This window comes from Protopterus annectens, chromosome 8.part0 (genome assembly GCF_019279795.1).
Source record: "Protopterus annectens isolate FY-2018-M chromosome 8.part0, PAN1.0, whole genome shotgun sequence".
Classification (NCBI taxonomy): domain Eukaryota; kingdom Metazoa; phylum Chordata; order Ceratodontiformes; family Protopteridae; genus Protopterus; species Protopterus annectens.
Window position 1 is genome coordinate 1,017,140,855 of NC_056741.1, and position 22,959 is coordinate 1,017,163,813.

Below are 22,959 nucleotides of genomic sequence, written 5' to 3' on the forward strand. Positions count from 1 at the left end.
CATACTTACAGCTACCGCAATGAATGTGTGGTTGCGATAATACGTAAGTACCCACCATTCTTCTAACCTGATGCCATGGCTATCTAATTAAGTGACGGATTTGCTCTTATGATATTGCTGTTGTAAATCCATGCTGCTATGTCTCTTCTGGTTCACAGACCTTCACATAATTTAAAATTATTTTAATCATCAGCAGTTCATAAGTCTGTATACATTTCAGAGAAGTAGTTTCCTGGCTCTAGCACTCTATTTTCATATTCCAGTCCTTACTCTTCTCCCATTTATATCAAAAACTTAAAAAACGTGGTGCTGTCCATTCTTGTCTCATGTCTCTAAGAAGTCTAAAATGAATTACAGTTTGTAACATTTCTTTCTGGTTGTTTTTGAATGTTTCCTTAATGAAAGGCCTGAGAATAACCACCCTCCCCCATCTTGGAATCCACTATCTATTTATTTTTTAATCATACTTCTGTCATTTCGTGAAGAATGAAAAGCATTAATTTAGCTCCACTTTATGACAACTTTTATGCCAATCGATTTCTCTTTTTATTCTTCACTTGACTATTTCACCATTTCCTTCGGGTTTAATTGATACACTTGGTTGTTTCCTCCTACATTTATTTTTCTCTACCTAAAGTGTGTATTTCCATTGTTTCCAAGCAGTTTATTTGAGAACCATTGATTTTTTTAACTTCTTTTCTATGTATATATATATATTAGTTTTATGCATGGACATTTTACTTCTAATGTGGCAGGATAGATATAACCCATTGCTTATCCATGCTTTACTTCATATCTTTCACATATATTTTTTAGAGGTACTGTCTCATATATGAAAAGTCTGTCCTATCCGAATTCCTGAAACATGTCTCTTGGTTGCTTCAAATCTAGAGGAGTAGGCATTTCACAATCCCATGTACCCAGATGACTGCCCAGTTCCACGTCTGAGATGCCTTCCCTCTATTTCAACATGGTAGATCCAGAAACCATAAAGTACTGTTCAGTAAATACTTCAGTATTTAACATACTACTGCAACATAAAAGACAAAAAACAAATAAATAAATGGAACATATGTGGAAACAAACCCTAGGATTTAAAGAAATTTAAAGAGAGTCTCCCCACCGGGGTTAATTGAGTAACATGAGGTAGCTAATAAGTACAACACTGAGAGTCTGCATTTCAGAAACAAGGTAAAGCCACATAGAGAAACACCTTATTAGGAGCAGATTACCATTTCTCTGAGTCAAACACAGCACTGTCAAACCTGTCCATGCTAGTGTACTCCCTAACCCACACATTACAGACACACACACACACACACACACACACACACACACACACACACACACACACACACACTTAGACTGATGCTTCGACATTTATACTTTAGGGTCAAAGGATAATCTAACAGAAGTCTTGGCCACACTGGGAATGAATCATTCAAAGAACCTCAGAGTGAAGTCATGGGACATTTGGGTCCTGGGTTTCATTTATTATATGGCCTTAATTTTAGAGAAAGAGCCTGAGCAAACCCCCTTCTTACTGGGCTATTTTGTCATCATCAGGGAGGCAGATTTCATTAAAGGTGGGGTCTCGTGGATATGGAATGATCAGAGGCTCAGAAAGCTTAAAGCCACAGATGAACATTTAAAATGGGAAGTGAGGCACACAGATACTTGGCTTAGGGTCATAATTAATAAACCCAGGTCTAATTTTAGCATGTGGAGGAGATATCAGTTGTTAAAATCAAACCATTTGTGCAAATTCACCATCATCTGTAATATTTTGGAGGGAGGCATCTGGCAGCTATGTCATGGTTCATGCAGAAGAAGGGTGGTTTGGTAGCAAATACTTTGTCATTTAAAGCTAATAATTTTATTGAAGGAAAAGTGGTGAGAGGCAATCATTCTTTTTAAGGTTTTAACAAATCCTATTCTATTCAGAGTCAGGTAAGACTCCTTTGAACTTACACCTATCTATTATTGTTGAAGTTTTGGATGAATAGTTGGAAAATTACCCAAAGAAAAGGGATACTATTGAGTTGCTAAACAGTTTCAAACAGGGTTTTCAATCAAGTCCAATGCACATCCTTTAACACATTGTAAGAATTTGAAATTGGTTAAAAGCAAAGTGCACATAGTTAAGACATTACTGCTGAAGGAGATTAGTAAAGGCAGAATAACTGGCCCATTTGAGTCTTCATTTGTCTTTCCTCTTTGATTAATGCCCAGTGGGAAAAAAGGGTGTTTTGGCTTACACATCACTAATTCTGCCTTAAAGGACCATTGGTTAATGAAGGCATCAATAAATGAGATGTCTAAGTTCTGTACTCATTCCTTGATGATACAGTCAAAGAACCATGTCTATCCAAAGTTGAATCTGCATTTGGCCTCCTTCCCATTTGCCTCCAGGACTGCCATTTTCTATGTATGTAGTTCAAAAGTAACTACTTCTTTGATATTGCCATGCCTTTGAATTGCATAGTTACTTGTGCCACTTTTGAACATTTCAGTGCAGCATTATTATGGTGTTGTGAAAAGAGGTCCTCAGGAAAAGCTGGAGTCCACTATCTGAACAATTTTATAATAGATAGGGAAGTAGAAACAGGGGCCAGTGCTGGTCTTCTTTCTTTGTTGGAGCTGTGCAAAGATCCGGGTGTTCCTCTGGCTCAGATTGAAAGGTGGACAAAAACAATAACTTGTCTAGGGACTGAGATAGACACATCTAGTTCTTCCTTTCAAATGCCATGGAACAAGTTAAAGAGGGTCTCCCTTTACTTGAAAACATTTTAGCTTTGATGAATGATGCAATTGGTCAAGTCATGGAGTTGGCAGGATTATTAAATTTCTCTTCCAGAGCCATAGTCTCAGGCAGCACCTTCATCCCCTCTATCTGATTTATTACATGGGAATTGCAAGAAGCATCATAAGGTCAGCATTAAAAGAAGAGCAAGAGCTAATTTACATTTAATGTCCAAGTTCCTGTTGGATTATAATAGTTGTTCCTTTTAGAAGGAGGATTGGGTTTACAGTGAGGCCCTTCAATTCTTTATGGATGCAGTTGGTAGTCTCAGTATGGGGGCTTATTTCAGTAGTCAATGTTTTTTAGCTCCTTGGCCATAATCTTTGACAGAAGAGAGCAGAAAATACATCACTTTCTTTGGGTTCCAGTTTTTGTATGACAAAATCAGATTAAAATAGTAAAGTAATTTTCAGATATAATAAAGTAGTACTGAAGATTTTAGTAAAAAAAAAAACACCAACTCTTTCTGGATCAATTCTGTGTTAAGTCAGCTTGTCTTACATAGCTTGCACATAAATATTTATTTTACTGCAGAACATATTTCTGGCAAGTGAAATGCTTTTTCTGATGCTTTGCCTGGATTGCAGGTAATAAGATTCAGAAAACTGGCTCCCAATGTAGTGTGGGTGCTCACCCCTATACCTGAAGCAGTGTGACTAATTGAATAAGAATGATAACCACCAGCCTTTGGATTTCATGGGCCAGGGGTACAACAAAGGCATACATTTTTTTCTCTTAATTATTTTATGCAGTCCTTATCTCTGTTCTTCAGGAAGATAAACATTGGTCTGTTTAATTTTGCCTCTGTTATTCAGCACACTGTTGTTATCTGGTTATTGCTTACTTGATGGTTCATATTAACCTAGCTGTGATATATTTATTTTTTTAGATTTTTCGGATTGACCAACATAACTAAGCATTGGATTTTATGCAGGACATTTAAAGAATGGGAAAAATTAAGAGGGTTATTACTTATGATGGTAGGCAACCAATTCATCAATCATTATTAAAGATAATTCTTTTTGGTTTACATGCTACATCTAGATTATGCCATAGTCATCTGATTTGGGCCACTCTCTCTCTCTCTCTCTGTATATATATATATATATATATATATAAGTACTCTGATGTTTTCAGAGCTAGTGAGCTACTGGGGTCCCTTACAAAAACAAAGCTTTGATTTCTAACATGGTTTTAGTTTGGATCCACAGGTCTAAGACTGACCACAGAGGTTGTGAGTATCAAGTTATCCTGGTTAAATAAGAGGACTGCATAATTTACCAATCAGTATGGAGATCCACTCTTCAAATTTTGTCCTCCCCCCATTAATTTGGATAAGTTAGTTTTTGCCTTTCTTGAAGACATACAGATTACATCCAAGGACCTTGATACTGCCTTGGGTAGCGCACTTACTCAGCAAGGCCTGCCTGGATATGACTATGCCTCACATTCATTTACAATAGGGTGGACCTTAGAATTAGTCTTGCTGAGTCAGTCAGCTGATGTGTAAAAAGGACAAGTAGATTGTCCGTCACTGCCTATGTAAAATACATTTGTTAGATCTACAGGTGGTTGATTCTCATCATATGGCAGTCACTGTCATTCAGAGAAAAGACTTATTATTTTGGGGCACACTTGTATTTTGCAAGCCTCAGAGAAAGTGAGAGTTCACACAAGTGGGAAACATTTGGGCTTGGATCAGCACAGCCATGAAGTAACAGGGAAAGATGCCACTGGTTAAGTTGGAGGTAGTTGCTGTCAGTATTATTTCAAACTTTGCAGGAGGTAAGGTCTTTGTTCATAGGATCATAGGTTGGTATTAGGCTATCGGCCCTAGGTCTTTGTCATGACTTGGTAAACCTTGCATTAGTTAATGACTTAGGTTTCATTCCAAAGTGTCAGTTAGTATATTCTATTTTGAGAACTCTTGCATCATCTAAGCATATGATACCTGGGTTGCACTTAAAATGGTAAACCATAGCATCCCATTTATATTTGGATTGGTGTCTATAATCATTCAGTTATATAAAATGCTGCAAGGTTAGTGAATCAAAGAGTCACCAGGGTGGCTCCATTATTTGGCCTATCAGTGATAGAGCACTGTGACATTTGTCACATGGATCCTGTGTAGTTTAACAGTGAAGGGTACATCTATCTGTTTTGGAGCAGATAGTTTTAATTTCAGTTTGTTGCAAGCATGAACATGAATTTGAATTAAAATAATTTCTTAAAGAAAATTATAAAAAAAAAGAGGGAGTCTGGAAGTGAATAATTCAATAACGGTTTGTCATAGTTGTCAAGTTTTCATTAATCCTATCATTGTTTCTAGCATTTTAGTTAATGTTTTGTGCTTTTAGCTAGCAAATATAAATTAGCAGTGGTGAAGAGGTGTATTATCAAGATGGTGACTGTGGAATATTTTGGCCAGGAAAATTGTAGCCACAGGCTTTTACACACAGCCTGTTGAGTGGTCACTGTGTGGCCTTAAACCCATTTTATAACTTACCCCTTACTGTTTCTTGGGCCAGTGAAAAATGAAAGAAGTATGACATTAGGTAATAGCTCTTCCATTTGCATTGGCCAGTTTGGCTGAACGGGTATGTTCATAGGAAACTCAGCTCCAAGAGAAGGCAACCGGGAAGGATCCATGTCACTCCATTCAGAAATATACATGTGGCTTGAGGTAAGATTTTAAAATACAAAGTCAAATGTTACTGGTTGTTTTAGTTTGACTATTTACAGCATATGTTTTCAGTTCAATAAAAAGGAAAAAATGTATGTAAAGTTATTTTACTAATATAATTTAAAGTTGCAACTGCAACAAGCATGATGCTGTTTCATTCGAGAGCTGGGAATCAGTGAAGTTCAGATTGGCTTATCTATTCTAGTGAACTTTAGTCATGGTATTTACGAGGCACACTCTACTTAACGGGTATCACAGCTATATAGGCTGTCTTTTGATGGTAGCCAATGTCCTCCTCCCTCCTTTCCTTTCTACACCAGGTAGGTGCTGTGAGGCTTTAACCCTCAATTTATATTTTCCTCCTTTCTCTTTACTGGGCTGTGTAAAAATCAATGACTTATTACATTGAGTAATTGTGTGTAAAAATCAATGACTTATTACATTGAGTAATTGTGTGTAAAAATCAATGACTTATTACATTGAGTAATTGTGTGTAAAAAGCAATGACTTATTACATTGAGTAATTGTGTGTAAAAATCAATGACTTATTACATTGAGTAATTGTGTGTAAAAATCAATGACTTATTACTTTGAGTAATTGCACTGCAGTTAACAGTAACCAGTTTGGCTGAGGGTGAGTGTTCAAAGCTTTGATTCAATAAAACATATTGATTTAAAGTTAATTTATTAATAGAATTCATGTTCACAACTGCAAGAAGCGTGATATTGTTTTACTGGGGAGCTGGGTATTAGGCGATATGAACTGTTAATAGATGTCAGAAATGAGAACAAGGTGCTGTTTTTAATCTACCAGGTCATACATAGCAAATGTTCTCTGAACACAGAGTCACTGGTTCCTCATTATCAGCCACGCAGAGTTCTCCACTAATCAGACAAGGGGATTACACTGATTTTAGGGAATGACTTAGAACATTTCTTATCATGCTGCTGTCGTGTAGAACTCATTACCTTGTCTGGTAAGGTTTAATCCCACTGTGCAGCAATGCAGAGATCTCCTAAAGTATTCCATCACAGATGTTTTCGTACCTTAATGCCACCACAGCATGTGGTGCCTCCAATTATTTTTTTCTCTTTATTGCGCCTGCTTCATGGTGCAAATTTTAAAACTAAATCATTCATAAAATTATCTTACTGCTCCCTGCGTTTTTCATTACCAGAAAGTTAATTGAACTTTATCCTTGGTAACGCCAATGTAGGGAGTGTATCTCAGTGCATCCGTAGACTTTAACGGAGGCATCATAAGACATACTGGGGTTCCTGTCCATTGATGTCTACGTATGTACTCCACACTATCACTTAACTACTATCAATGAGGAATACAGTGGAATTACGTGGATGAATTCTTAACAGAAAGTTTATGAAGCTTTTTTTTAAGAAACCACTTGTATAATTTTAGTAAGATAGGATGGAAAATACATCATGGCACTTAAGCTTCAAAGTGCCCCACTGTATATCCAAAGTACAAAGGAGTATATTTTAAAACCTATTAAATTCAGAAGACCTTCTTTGGAAAGATTACTTTTAACTTTCGTTTTGAGAATTCAGTATTTTGTGCTACAGTTTAATTGTAGAGTGAATTGTTTGTAATTAGTGTTTACAAGTAATTATTTAACAAAATACAATTATTTCTAGTGTCATAACAACTGATATTATATTCCTTTATTATTATTGTTTTACTTGCTTGTTTCTGCAAAGCCTAGGATTAGGCTCTCTTTTTTGTGCTGTTCTTGCCCCCCCTAAACTGTTCCATTGCTACTGAGCTCCAGTTGCCCATTGACACCTCCATTTTACCCTAATTTCTGTTATCTGAAAATATGGGGGCATGAAGCAAGAGTTAGGGATTACCCTGTGAAGAGTTAGATGATTTTTGTTTCCTGTTCTTGCCCACTTTCTTTGCTGACTTGCAGGCACCATGCAATTCCTGCAACATTCAGCCCTCACTGTGATGTCTATTTCTGTACACCTGTAATGCTGAGCCACAGAAAAAAAGTGCTACTTGGCAGGCTTCTACATCTATGCCCTGCCTTCTTGTACACTGTAATGGTCTTTTATCTAACCCAAAGGTAACACTCCTGAAATGGGATACATAACAACCCCCCTTCCCACAAAATAATAAGTCAATATCAAGCACTAACTCCCAACCCCCAAGACAAGCTTCTCCTGCATTCAGGCTACTAATAAAACCCAGGTCAGCTGGGTCTCAGTTAAGTCTTTATCCTTTTATGCCACGTAGCCATCTCAAGATAGGTTTAAGCTTTTTCTAATAAACTGAATTGATCTGACTTAAAGATGAATGTTTTTTTCTCTTATTATTATTGCTGCAACTAGCAAAGTATGTTTGATGGTGCATAATAATTACCTATTCATGAACAGAACCTGTGTCACATAGTGTGCTGTCATGCTACATTTTCATAGGCTCATCTGCTCAGCCAGCTTGTGAGCATTTTAAGAATAATTAAGTGTGATGTATGCTGTAGGCATATAGGCCACTGATATTCCCATCTGATACTGCTGTGTCTCATGCCTGTAACACTCATTGGAGGATGTAAATATTCATATGCCATGTACTTATCCCAATAAGCATTCCTACTAGTAGCACTGACTATATCTGCATGGTTCATAGTTGGCACGTCTTTGTATCTAAACAGGCAAATGCAAACAGATAAGACAAGCCTCCGCTGAAAAAGGTCTCTTCAGCTCAGTCGGACAATCCCGGTCAACAAATGTTAAATAAATAACCAATACAATGTTAATAGCTTTCTGATAAAGTCTTATAAATTGTGAGAAAGGAAACCCCCCCATGAAATTTTAGGAAATTTCAGTTACGGGAACCAAGTAAAATTACTGTGTAACTTCTGTAACAAGCTCCTTATATACCTTTCGTTAAAATTCAATTAGCTCATTCCTACCAAGGCTAAGACTATAACTATCCATGCCACCTTAAGGTACTCTACAGCAACATGGCTTTTTAACATCATTATGCATTAGGGTGAATCAAGTCCTGAGTCGGTAGTTTGGGCATAATTCTGTCACTTCAGGACCAGTATCAATTAGTGATCATTCCCTTATTACCTTCTCTATTCTATGCCTGTAACTAAAGATTGTCCCAAAACTTATATCATTTCAATCTATATCTAATTCCAGTATGAACACTCTTAAATCCATTCTATCGTCCATAGACTGGATCTCTTTTCTTAATGCTGCACACAATAACAGGCCCGCAGAGCTCTTCACCAATTCACCCTTCGCTTAGGGATACTTTTTGTAGCTTATTTACAGACATGACCAGAATTTTTGATTCAGTTGATCACTCCACTCTCATTAACCATCTTTCTGCATTTGGAATCAGCTCAGATACTGTCTCCTGGTATTAAAACTATCTTTCTAACCACTTCTTCATAAACAGCTTTAATAAAGATGTGACACAGGGCTCCATTTGTGCACCTCTGCTTGTCATATACTACATAAACAAACTCCCTCTTGCTCTTCCACACTTCCCTCACCTTCTATATGTAGATGATAAAGTGATTTACTGGTTTAGTCACTTGATTCCTACAGTATAACAACATTTTCAATCAGAATTTTTCTTTACCTCTTCCAAAGGATTGAGAATAAAGGTCTCATTCTCACATTGCCTAAAATAAAAAGCATGTTGTTTATCACCAAGCAAGCTCAGAGGAATCAACATCTCCTTCTTAAGCCAAGACCACAGCTGCATGCCTTTAGAACACCTTCATCTTTTAAATACCTAGGGTATGGCTACACCTCCACTATTGTTTTGCACTCACCTCAATGTAAAATGCCTTCAATTCTCTCTATCTCTCTCTCTCTCTTGCTTGAACATCAGCCATATGATAGTATATTTATCCCTTACATCTTGAATACGGTCTCCCTGTCATTGCATCTACCTCTCTTAAAAACAAACTCCATCACCATTCAGTCCATTTCAAATGAAATACGTCACTTTATTTTTCACTCCTCTCATAATGAACATCACTGCCTAACCTTAGAAACAGCCAAACTGTCCACAGTTAAGCATATGCAGTAACTACTCCTTAGTTCTCAGCTACACAAACATCACCATGAGCTGTCTCATTCTTCTCTAACAGGCAAACTAATACACCACGCACCCTCATACCCCCCTCAGAAAGCATAACCACCCAGGGCCAATTTGGCAAACACCTCAATCCAAACATCATGATTCAGACAATTATTTCTCTGTTCCTGCCTCTAATTTCTGGGAGCCTCTCCTTCCACAAGTGAACGACACATAGTCCTTCTCTAAATTTCTTGTACTACTAAAACCTCACCTGAAAATCCAAGCTAAATATACTGGCTGACTTGCAGGCAATAAAATTAAGATTGGCTATGCTGTTCCTGAACAGTTCTCTTTCATAATAGCTTTTTCTTTCTCTCCTACTTGACAGGGCTGATATATCTTGATATTGCAACCGCTGTCCATCTTATTATGTTTGTATGCATCTTTGTAAATATTGTAACCAGCATCAGGGTGAGACTGAAATTAATCTGAATTGATCAGTATTATATCCAATTAAGCAAATTCAATAAATAAATAATAAATAAATTGCTTTCAGGAACGTTGCAAACTGTTATGTAAAAGACTGAGTAATGTTTTATTTTCTTTTGTATTAGTACTTAATAGAAAATGTGAACATAATGAGGTACAAATCTATCTAGTATCGTACATTGATTAGATAACATTTTACATTTTGCTTGCAAATAGATGCCCAAATCCAAAGGACTACGATGTTGCTATTGATGAAGATGGTGAATCGCCAGTTGGAAGATTTTCCTTCGTTGCATTTAATTCTGTGAAGTCTGGAGGGGAAATCTATCTTCATTGCAGAATTCAGCTTTGCAATATTCAGAAAACAACATGCAGTGCAGTAAGTCATTTTGTGCCTTTGTCTAATGTTCCTTTTTAAAGTTAGTTTTGAGTTCAGGCAATAAAAATGCAGTGAGTCTATGTTCGCTTCAAAAATGAAAAGGTAAATAAATTAAATAAAAGTAATGCAAATTTTTTTTTTTTTGGAAATCAAACAGGTGACAATGAAACTGGTAAATATTTTATTTTCAGATGCATATCTCTTTTTTCATCAGGTTTATAAATGCCCATGCTTACTAGACAAATTGTATTTCCTGGTCTGTATCTCCTTATTCTCTCAGTTCATATTCTCTTTTTCCCAGACATTCCCTAATTATTCCATTACTTTTTCTAGCTAACTATCATCTCGGGCATTTTGTTTTCATGCATTGCTAGTACTATATATGAAAAAGTAGCATTTTTATTTAGTCAAAATTTCTTTCTGCCACGAATATAATTGCACTTATATCTCATTTCTGACATTCCCAGTCATAAATGAATCTGATAACATTCAAATTTTAGAGAAGATTTTCTTCTCCCATATTTCAGTAATTTCTACTTTGTCATGTCCCCACTCTGGGCCAGTAATCGAGGAGCCTGAATCCTCAACACTGACACTGGAGAGGGACATTCACTTGGAATACAAATGAATACACTCAGTATTTCCAGATGCAGACCTCTCTGCATCAAGTACAATTTCCGTTAAGAACACACAGGGAACACAGTCAGCCCAGGGTCTGGATTTCTTTACATCTGCTGCCCTCCAGGGCCCCAATAAGGCTCCCCACTGGCACAGCTATAGGGTTAAGTCCTCGGTTGAGTCTCCAACCCAAGTCTTTCAGCACGCTCTCTGTGAAACCAGAGCTTCATGTCCCTGTTCATGTCCAAGTAGCTGACACACACACAATATGAGATTTGATTTTCAAGCACACACACACCCATGAAAGGCTGGCACAGATTTACCCTCTGTGCCCGCTTCTGCCCTGACTATAAAGTAGTTATCACTACCACTAGACACTACAAAGCCAGCTACCTAAGGCTCTTGCAAGGGTACCCAATTATATTGAAAGGTTATAGTGAAATTAATATTAATACAAATGGTAATGTTGACTAAACAGCCAGGCTTCAGGAGTGGTCACAGTGTTGTATAAGTACTCTCAAAGGTTAAAATATTCTCTAAAGGACCAGCCACAATTAAAACTTTAAATATATTTAATAATAAATAATAAAAGAGCATGAAAATATGAAATATCTATTTACAGTAAACACCAGACTGTCAATCGCAGGAGATATTAAAAGTAACACAGCTGGAAAGATTCACACAGTTACCGAAAACTAATTCTTAACTATTCTCACTATATTTTTCTGACTGATCTAGAGAATTATTGTTCCTACTTACTTAATAGAGCAAGGCAAGATGAATTAGGTGAGGGATCCTTCTATATCAGGTTCCATGAAACAGACTGCCCTGAGACTTCTGTCTCACCTAATATTAAAACATTATTTCTGTGCAGAATGACATCACATACATCTGGTCATCTGACTTCTGGTTCCAATGCAACTCCCAATTACTAGACACTACCAGGATTTAGAACCTATATGTCAATAATACAGACACAAGAGCATTATTTGGTTCTGATGCAGCTTCTGGGTGTCATAAAACAATTAAAAGCTTCTACTCCTCCTACAGAGACTAACAAACCGTGCTTCTTACAGACATTGCATATCTGGCTTCATTCAAAACTGTGAGATAACATCTTTATGGCCTAGGCCAATTCATTTAATTTCTTACTATTTTCCAAAGTTAGCTGGAGCTGAGCTTAATCTTTTCTCTTCCATTATCTTCTGTTAACATATATATGTATTTAATTCAGTTACAATACAGTCAGGACCCAATGTTGGTAAACTTTTAACAAAAGCAACTTTACAAATTAATTTTCAACACAAGTATCTGTACACATCAGTTTGAAATTCAAATAATATATAATTCTATACTAAATTCCAGCTAGCTGTGCTGGCATATGTTACACATCCACTTTCCTATTTCCCCTTGGCATAGCTGGCAATACCTCACATCATCACATACTTTCTTACAAAAGTGTGTACTACACATAACATGGTGATATGCAATAACTAGGCAGAAGAAAACAGTATTTGTATATTTCCAAAAAGAAAATATTCAAATGTTTCATATCTATTTTGACAAAACTAAGATAGATAAAAGACAATTAGTATTAGACAAATCTATATTAATCAGAGGGCTGTTAGATGCACAGCCCCTCCCAGCATGGTTTGTATGAAATCTTTCTTACCAAGTATAAATACTTTCATTGAATGTCTGTTCATTCTCGGAGTCTCAGCATAATGGGCTTCAGAGTGTTCTGTACTGGGAAGTATACCATACTGATGGAGGGCAAATTACTTCTGCTCTTTCACCTCCCTACAGCTGACCTCCAGCTACCAACAGCTTCCCTCTTCATTCACTGGGTCCTTCAGACCTGCCTTAATCCCGCCAGGCTCAATCTAACTTAAATTCAGACCCAGTGAGGATAATATGGTTTCAGATGTGAAATAACTAGCACTTTGGAAGAGTAGTGCATGCACATGTCTACATATGTGAAACCTCCTGAGCAAGTAATATACTGTCTGTAGCAAGGAGTTTGTGAGGCTCCTAAGGCTACTATTGCAGTCAGCCTAGGCTGCCTTCTGCCCCCCCCCCCCCTCAGGAAGAGAGAACTGAAATCAGACTCTCACTGCCATCTTCCCCTGTATGTGGCCCATCCAGTGCTGATGTTGTTAGTCAAACATGACTAGTGCTTCATAGGCCAATAGAATTTATAGATGATTATGTTGTCTATACCATGTCATTGTAATCATTGTAAACTGCTTTTTAGCTTTCTTTTATGTACTATGATAATTAAATTACTGTTTACAAGTGTGGTTCCTCTTTCTAGATACATTGCTTTATACACAATATAGGTTGTGCTATTTTTGGATTTTCCAGTAACCCTGCCTGATCTCTTCTAACTCCTATTCTACAACATATTTTGGATTAAATCAACTGCACACCTAAGTTTATAGAACAGCTTAGACTGTACCATACTTTCATTTCCTGTTTTCTCTTGAACGTTAAAATTATATAAAATTTGAAGTATTTAATTTTAGAAAAGCTTACTGGTAATTCTTGGTAGAAGCACAGAAAAGAGCTATAATATAAAGCTTACATTACTGACTATTTAGAAGATCTTATTTCTCAACATTTTATAATTGCATAATCCTCTCAGCTCATCCATTATACTGCTAGCTTTGATCATTAGGACATAAGAAAGTTCAATTATTCCTCAGAAGGACATCACATGATATGTGTTTGCCAGGCCAGTGGATAATTTACAATGGGACATCAGCTAATGAAATCACTAATATGCTAATTATGGTCCTGACACACACAAACACTTAGAAAAAGGTTGCTACCAAAACAGACTCCTTGAATTAACATTATGAATGGCTATAATGCAGTCATTGCTGGTCATTGCTGGTTACAGGGCTTTAAGAGAGAAATGTAGTCAAGGTTAAGTTGTGGGAGGGGGTTGAATTGTGTTGACACTTTTGACAGCCAAAGTGAATAACCTTCAGATTCAGGCTTGCAGAAACACTTTGTGGCTCGTGGAGCTAAAAGCGGTATGGATTGGATGTCCTGTGAACTACTGAATTTATATGCAGTACAAGAACTCACCGCTATCTAGTTTATCATAAACGCTCGCTGCATGACAAGCACATGAATTATAGGACAGATCAATATAATCAAACCACCTTCACTGCCTTTAAATGGAATTAATTTGTGAAAGAGCTATTACACAAAAGAAACTTGCAGTTTCATAACAGTCCCCTAAATCATGTCCCATGTGTGAAGCTGTACCTCCTACTTCCTAAGAATTTAATATAACCATTAAAATATCCCCTACACAAAAGAAAGAAAAGATGTTCTTTGTAGTTTTCTAAGACTGACAAGAGTTGTTTTTCTATGCTTTTGACAAAACAATTTGTTTGTGTCTTTCGGCTTTTTCCAGTTAGGGGTCGCCACAGCGGAACTCCAGTCCGCTAATGATTGGCAGTAGAGTTTTACGTGCTGGCTTGCCAGGCCTAATGCACAACCTTCAATGAAGGAATGCCCATTCACGCATGTCACCACACAAAAGACGCTCTAACTGAGAATCGAACGGGCAACGTCTAACTGTGAGGCTAAATGCTATAATTTCATCCAATTTGGCTCTGCAAGTCCACTTATCTGTAGCTATTTTTCTTCTTGCAAACCACAGTAAAAGAGTCTGTGTTTTACACAATGAAATGCTACTGCATTATATCAAAGGGCTGTATGCATAGCTTTCTACCAACACAATTGCCACTCACTAACATTGTGATGACAGGCTTTTGCTTCCATATTCGGTACACCAAAATAGAAGGAATATGGCCATTTGCAGGAATATAGCACTACTGTGAATTAGGTACCAAGTCAAATTTAAGAACATTATACTTACATAACAAGCACTTCTTCAAGTCCAATTTAATTTAGTTTGCCAAATTCATGTTTACTTAAAAAAAAGGGAAAAAAATCAAGTAAGAGGCATACTAATGCAGGGGAAGAGGGTGCGGTCTACTCATAGTGCAAACAATAAAGAGGTGCAGCCTTTGTGTGCAATCTCGAGCCAAATCCTTTAAGCAAGAGAGTTCTTTTTAAGAATGTCCTCTGCATATGTGTGTCCCTGCATGTGTCAGTGCATGCACCCTATTGCGTACTTATTCTGCATTTTATTTATGGAATTTAAACCTTAACACTTATTACCACTGCTCATTTGACTCCCAGGGTATTTAAAATTGGATTAAGGTAGTGTACCTGCTGCTACCCCTGTTAAGAAGTGCGTGTGTTTTGGGGACTAGAATAGAATTAAGATTGTGTGTCCAATGTTACCCAGAACTGGATTTGTGTGTGTGTGCGTGTGTGTGTGTGTAAAATGTCCTTAGTAGGGATGGTAGGTTACTTAATTTCCTTCCTTAGCCTCAAACCCTGTACCTTGGTTACAGGAAACAACAGCCTGAATCCTCTACACTACCTACCAAACTGAGTTTTGATGCATTTTCAAGGAATTGTGAGCTTCAGTGCATTTTTCAAGGCAATGTGAATTTCAGTACATCATCAAGGAATTTGCAAGTTGCAGTACATTTTCAAGGAATTGTGAGCTTCAGTGAATTTTGAAGGAACTGTGAGCTTCAGTGCATAGTTTTAGTACATTTTCAAGAAACTGTGAGCTTCATTGCATTTTGAAGGAATTGTGAGCTTCAAGGGAAGAGAAGTTTATTGCTGCTCATGCTACTCTGTTTTCAATGTGTACCTGTGTGCCTTAGCAAATGTTCATAGCACAGCAATTATCTTATTCACTTTTGATGCAGAAGTCTGTGGGTTCTACCCCAATACCATGTAGATAGTATGTTTACTTTAAGGGGAAGGAGGTGGGGGTGCTGCAGTCCTGAGTGTGTCCTCCTTTGGGTGATATGACTACTAACCTATGAACATGTTGCTGGTTTGCCATTTATTTGCCATTGCAATATTACCACCTTAGCATTTTTTATAATTATATTTTAAAAAGTAACATAGGCAATTTAATTTTCAAGGGCAGCAGGTGCTGAATTTGTAGATGAAACACTGAAATATAAAGTTGGTTAACAGTAGCAACCTCTTCATTAGTTACAGATCTTTAATATGGAATTCTTCAGATGACTTTTACTTCTGCACAGACTGTGCATATCGACTGATATTGGTTGATTGTAATGCCTGAAGCTTGAATGGCCTTTAATGATTGAAATGTTTGGAAATGGGGGCGTTTGTCATTATTGAGTCATATGTTTTGTTTCACTGGTTACTGGAAACATTTTCAAAACTACAAATTTAAAACACACTCTAACAAGTGGTGCTGTATTATGCAAGGAATATAATTTAATACAATCATGAAGATGAATTAAAGAACACATGCATGTATGCATGGTCCTAAAATGTGTGCAAGATGCCTATGGTTTGAAAATAGCCTAAAGGTAAAATTTATCTGTCTATGGTCAGATGCATTTTCTTTAAAAGTGGCTTTCAATGCTGTTTCAATTAATGCAAGTTTCAAGGGCAAAGAAGTTTACTGTGAAAGCTAAGTCTGTTTTCACTGTGAGACTGTATTGTTTTGTTTAGCAAAGGTCTATCAGTGTTTGTGCTACAATATTTGAAATAAAAATGTTTAAATGAAATCCAAATATCTGAAATCATTGTATAAGTAAAGTAGAAAATAATATACACACTGACTGGCTAAAACAGTGTTTATGGTAACATGGGACAAATAGCCAAGTAATAGAACACTGGATTGGCTACAGAAGGGGGGGAGGGGATGCTGTGTGTGTATTGGGAGAGGGTGCAATCTGTTACTCTGCCTAGGGCCTTAGTTGACCATGATCTGGCTCAGAAGTAAATGCTTTGTTTATTCCTATTGAGTAAGTTTGCATGTCCATGTGTGAAAAGTGATACAGGATTGGAGAAAACTCAGAAGGAATTACAGACATGACCTGAGAGAACCACAGTTATTTTTAAAATTAACAGCAGCCTTCTAATTATACAGTAGTACAATCATACCTCTCAACCTCATAGGTCAAGAAACTGGACAAAGCCATAAATAATGGAGGGAAAGGACCAAAAATAGGGACAATTTTTAAATATTGCTCTTAAAAACTTAGAAAGTTGATAGAATAACAGGTTTTGTGTTGGCATGAATTTTCTAAAGGGTATGAAATCTGAAACTCAAAAGTCTGTCATTATTTTCTGACTTCAGTCTTTAAAGACATGGCAATATTTTGCCAGAAAATCACATTTTTATAAAAATGAACCAAAAATATGAAACAAAATCTGAACAGTCTGTGAACAACTGTACAGTTGAGAGGTATGAGTACAATGCAGTAGAGAGTTTTTCAGTGGAGCAGTTTTCTCTGTTTTTTTAACTGAACCCGGCAAACTGGATTAATCACTACAAGTGAATAAACTAGTTTAATATAAATAATAATCAGATTTTCTTTCTTATTTTTGGAGAAAGGAGGGGGGTGGTGGCTATGCGTGTGTGTGTGTGTGTGTGTGTGTGTGTGTGTGTGTGTGTGTTTGCAATTGTTTAAATATTTTAAGCTTTGGTTAGTGTGTGTGTGTGTGTGTGTGTGTGTGTGTGTGTGTGTATGTGTGTGTGTGTATTTTGAAATTGGATATTTATGTTTTTCATTGCACTCTTCTGCACTCTTTTTGTATTGATGAGGTAATGGATAGCCAGATGGGCTGTAGATTAACGTAACTTGTCCTTTCACTTGCTCAGCTTAAATTCTGCCATTAAGGCTGGCAAGTAAATATTTGTGTCAATAAATTGGAATATTTTTATCCTTTTCTGGGGGGAGAGTTGGCAAGCTGTGCTGTAGATGAATGTAGCTTGTCCTTTTCACTTGGTCAGTTTAAATTCCACCCTTAAGGTGGATTTTTGTGAATAAATCTGGCCATTTATGTTTTTGAGGGGAGGGTGGCATTAACTTTGTCTTTTTCATGTTATTTTAAAGGCTGGGTAGTGTGTATCTGTGTGAAATTAAACTTTCTGGGGTGGGGATGGCTAGCTGTGCTATGGAAATGTATCCTCTTCATTTGCTCAGCTTAAGTCTGGTATAAAGGGCTAACTAGTGTGCATTTGTGTGGAATAAATTGGAATATTTATGCTTTTTTGGCCTTGTGAGTGGCAACCTGTGTTGCTGATGAAATAACTGGTGCTTAGTTTAAAGTTAGGCATTAACAGCTATTGTGCATTTGTGTAAAATAAACTGGAATATTGTATGAAACATCTGAAACTCTCCCCAGTTTTACAGAATGTTGTTGTATTTATCTAATATGCTTGGTCTGCAAGTTACTCTCATATTTTTTGCTTAGTTTATAGTCTGTATTTACAAGACTAGTGTGCATTTGCATGAAATATGCTTCAATCTTTATTCTGTCTCTCTCTCTCTCTCTGGGCGCTGTATTTGTAAAACCAAATTTAAATTGCTCCTGATTTTTTTTAGAATTTTCCCGTGTGTGTTTCATCTTGATCTGTTTCTAATAGAATTTGGTGTCAAATGCACACATAATTTAAAAAATGCCAAACTACTGGGTCAGCTCTTATGGGTATGTTGTCAGTGTCATACTCAAATTTCCAAAGGAGACAATAATGCATTTTTGACATTTAGCTTTAGTCCATGATTCTGCCTATTTGTTTTTTAGGACATGCCTTCTTGTAGAATGGCCGAGTTTTTTGGGTATTTGATCACTGCTTCTAGCATGCTCTTTCCTGGCCATTATTTTGTTTTATTTCATGACTGTTAATAAAATCAATTGCCATAGTGGAGGAGGTGTTAGAAAAAAATCTGCGTGGGGAATTTAAAAAAATTTCTGCTCCGGGTGTCAGATATGCCAGGTAAGCCACTGAATCAAGTGATGTTGCATTGATTCCTTATCCATCAAGCTTTTGTATTCTGTTTATAGTTTTGAAAGATGTAGAAAAGGTTTTAAGATGGTGTGTAATTCTGCTTCTTTGAAAGCTGTTTGGCTATACTTGACTGCTGGTCTGTGTTTACAGTGTAGGAAGTGTTAAAGTTCACAGCTAAAGCATGACTGCAAAACAGTAGTGTTAAGAAGGCTTCTGCCTAACATCATTGTTGCACTATCTCAGAGTTAATGTATTTAGAGATGTAGGTTGTCAAGTTCTCCATAAAAAAAAAAAAAAAAAAAAAAACTTTTTTATTAAGCATATTATTTGATGACTCTACTTATTTATTTATATACTTATTTATTATTTGTTCACCGAGTAGGTAGATTGGTTCACTTACCTTTTTTAGACATGACACAGGGTCTGTGAGCAGGAGTTTATATAAAATAAAATAAAGAATAAACATATAAAGAAATACATAATCAGGAAAAAGTATACGAAGTCCAAGTACCAATACATTGGCAGTAAAGAAGAGATATCGACTGAAAAAAAAAACCATGAGTTATGCACACGTATACAACTGGAAACATCATATATATTTAGAACATCATATTATGATTCAGCTACGGCAACATTAAATTGTGCATACCAGTAACTTTAACTATTAGCTTTTAAACCATTGTCATTGTAGTAGGTGCACTGGGGTGCCATAAGATGCTAGTCTTTGACAGCACAATTAAAGACCTCTTGTGTTTTTACCTCTGTGAGGAGGTAGTTCCAAATGGCAGGACCTTTTCTAAAGAATGCTCTTTCCCCAACAGCAGTTTTGAAGCATGGGTGGCCAAGGGAAAGATTGCCATTTTGGGAGCTTTTCAGGGTATACTTTGGTGTATAAATATGACTGCCATTTTCAGATAGGGCTAGTAGCTCAAGTTTGAGATTTTGGAAAGTAGATTGCCAAGAAGAAAGGTGGACCTATATATTACTAATATCCATGATAGTATTAAACCATATGCAATGTGCACAGAAGGATCTGATAGTAGAATGAATCTTAACATTTTGATTTGTGTGATATGTAATCACTGAGCATTGCAAGAGGAATGCAGAGCCAGCAAAAGGATGCCAGATTCAAGTCTGGCAGTAGAACATTTTGGGAATGGCAGTTCAGGCAATCAGTGAAAGAAGGTGTGTGATTCTGTCACAGAGTTCTAGTGACACCAAAACGTTATTAATGATTTTATCTGTATGAGTGGTAAGAAAGTGATAGCTTCACTGTCCATCTAAGTTATTTCTGCTAGGGGATATTGGGAATAGCATTGCTTTGGTTGTCTTTCAACAGAAGGGCAATAGGCGTTGAAGTCACTTTTCGACTAGTTCCAATGACCACTGCACTGGATTTCTTTAGGTTGATTAAGAGTTCATTATCAAGTTAGGATCTACATAGGAGGAAGGAATTGTTTTTGTAATTTAGCCTGTAGGTCAGAATGCATTTTGGTATCATCACTGTATATGGCAATGCTGAGATGTGGAAGTTGAAGAAGATGATACAAAGAAGAATGAAAGCCTAATACTGAGCTTTGGGGGAATCCTATGTTTAGTGCTGCAATTTTATTGAATTAATTATTGTAGTAAATTTGAAAAGTTCTACCTGTCAGGTAGTTTTGGAATCATGCTATTGTGTTATAGCTGACGTTTAATTTCTGTAGTTTATTAAGCAGGACTTTATAATTAATACTGTGAAAAGCTCTGGTCATAGACCAGTTATAATGGGCCCATCATCCATGTTGTTATAAATGGAGTCACTGGCAGGGGAAAAGAGCAGTCAGGTTGTGAATGACTTGCAAAATTAATGCTGTTTATCTCAAAAATACCGTAGCTATTTATGTGTTTATAAAGTTATTTGTATAGTAATTTTTCAAAGGTTTTTGTAAAGGGACATATGGGTAATACTGGTCGGGAGCCCTTACATTCCAAGAAGGATGGGGATTACTATGCTGTTTTTAAAAATAGCAAGAACTGTGCCTGCTGTAAGAGAAAGGTTGAAAGTACAAGAGAAGAATTTGACTATTTTTTCTGCTGCTTCTCCTCTGAGGAATGTTGGATGCAGCTTACAGAATGTGGATCGTAAGTAGTTTCGCTTTAGTAGATGTGTTTTAGTTTCATTGAGTGAGTTGTCAGAAAAGCAGAAGGTGGCAGGAATTGATATTAAAAAGGTAATGTTGTGAAGGAGAGGGGGTTCTAGGTGACTGAGAGCATGGAGGTTGAGACTGAAAAGTATCAGTGAGATCCTTTAAAGAAGACAGAAGAAAATTGTGGCAGTTATTCTACAATAAAACTGTTTTTTAAGTGGAAGAACAATATTATTGGTAGGGGAATCAGTAATGGCACCTGCCAGTCACTTTATTTCTTTGCAAAAAAAGTCTTGATTTAGGGTAGTAAGTTTATGTCTTTTGCTGCCTTTATCAGTCTATTATCCATATCCAGATAATTTAATTTTAAATGTTTCATCACACATACATTTGTTCAGTTTTACTTCACATATTTTAAAACATTTTAAAATATTATGAATTTTTACTTTGTAATTAATCCCTCTGAAGACTTTATGGAACCAAAGTTTTGTGATATTTTAACTTTTTTTTACAAAAGATATTCATTTTTATTTGACCAACATTGTATATTAGTTAGGTATATTATTTACACTGATATAAAATGAATGTATTGTTGCAAAGTAGGCCAGAGGGCACATATCTGTAGTACAAGCCAAAAGGTGTTTTGATAGTGCAGCCTGACCTTCAGCAGGTTAGTTAGAGGTATGAAATAGTTGAACATGCCTTACCAAATATGCATTAAAGCAATTTCCAGAGGCATAGCATATATGGAATATAATATTCACACAAAGTTAACCAAAATCTACTAAGTCAGGCCCATTATACCAAGCAGGCTTTACATGAAATCCTTTTAAGTTTTGAAGCAAAGTAGAGGAGTACACTCCCACTACCTCCATAACTAATATAACTGCTTCCGTGGTTACCAAACCTTAGGGGTATGTTATAAAATCACCTTGCAGGACACCTGTTCAGTCTACCAGTGTCAACTGATCTGGATTTGATGCAATTGTCAGAGACCAGTCAAGGCCAAGCTAGGGTCCTGATATCTGATATTATAAATTTTGTCCAGAATGAATTGATTAATTGCTATGAATTGTCAGTTTATCGCCTCCATTGCTTTAACATCCCTAACAAAAATGTTTTGTCTTACCATACCCATATTTATGCAACTTTATAAAAAATAATTGATAATTGCAAAGCTATCAGGGAATCTGGGAGTCATGATAACTTCCTCATCTAAAAGGAATGCATCATAAGTGCTCACTTTTCCTATATGACTTTGATCTACTGAAAATATATTTCTTAATTGTAACTCACCTATACAGAGAAATTCAGGAGAATATTAAATGTCCACTAGTTAGGCTCAAAATTCATGTTTTCCAAACCAGTAATAAACTTTAGATACTTTATTTCCACATGATGAAATATACTTATTCATCAAACAGTATTCTGTATGGTAATTACCAGCTTCATTTCCGGAGTAGCACTGAACCTCAGTTTGTGACAATTGTTCTGCAATGCCATTAAGAATATCAGGTATTCTGGGTTATAATTAGCAATAGCGTTGTCGCCTCATAGCAAGACGTTGTCCCGTTCAATTCTCAGCTAGAGCGTCTTCTGTGTGGAGGCATACGTGAAAGGGGCGTGCCTTCGTTGAAAGTTGTGCATCAGGGCTGGTAACCCGGTACGTAAAAATCCACTACCAATCATTAGCGGACTGGAGTTCCGCTGTGGCGACCCCTAACCGGGAAAAGCCGAAAGACACAAATGCAAACAATAATAAAGGTTAGAAAGAAATGAAATCTGTCATTGATAGTTATTTAGCAGGCAATCGGAAACAAGAAGTGTACAATTTCAGTGTAACCCACCATCATTGAACATAAATATCTTAATTACTATAATTAAGATTACTAGATTAATTACAACAATATGAACTAAGGTCC

General features: G+C 36.6%; 1 protein-coding gene across 3 annotated transcripts in view; it reads left to right on the forward strand.

The window, feature by feature from the left end:
* LOC122809198 (alpha-tectorin-like) overlaps nucleotides 1–22,959 on the forward strand; it is a 919,437-nt gene that overhangs the window by 872,684 nt on the left and 23,794 nt on the right. For all 3 annotated transcript variants that reach the window (XM_044080503.1, XM_044080505.1, XM_044080506.1), the window contains one exon: nucleotides 10,252–10,414. In XM_044080503.1, the coding sequence (XP_043936438.1) occupies nucleotides 10,252–10,414 (163 nt within the window). The remainder of the gene's footprint in view (nucleotides 1–10,251; nucleotides 10,415–22,959) is intronic.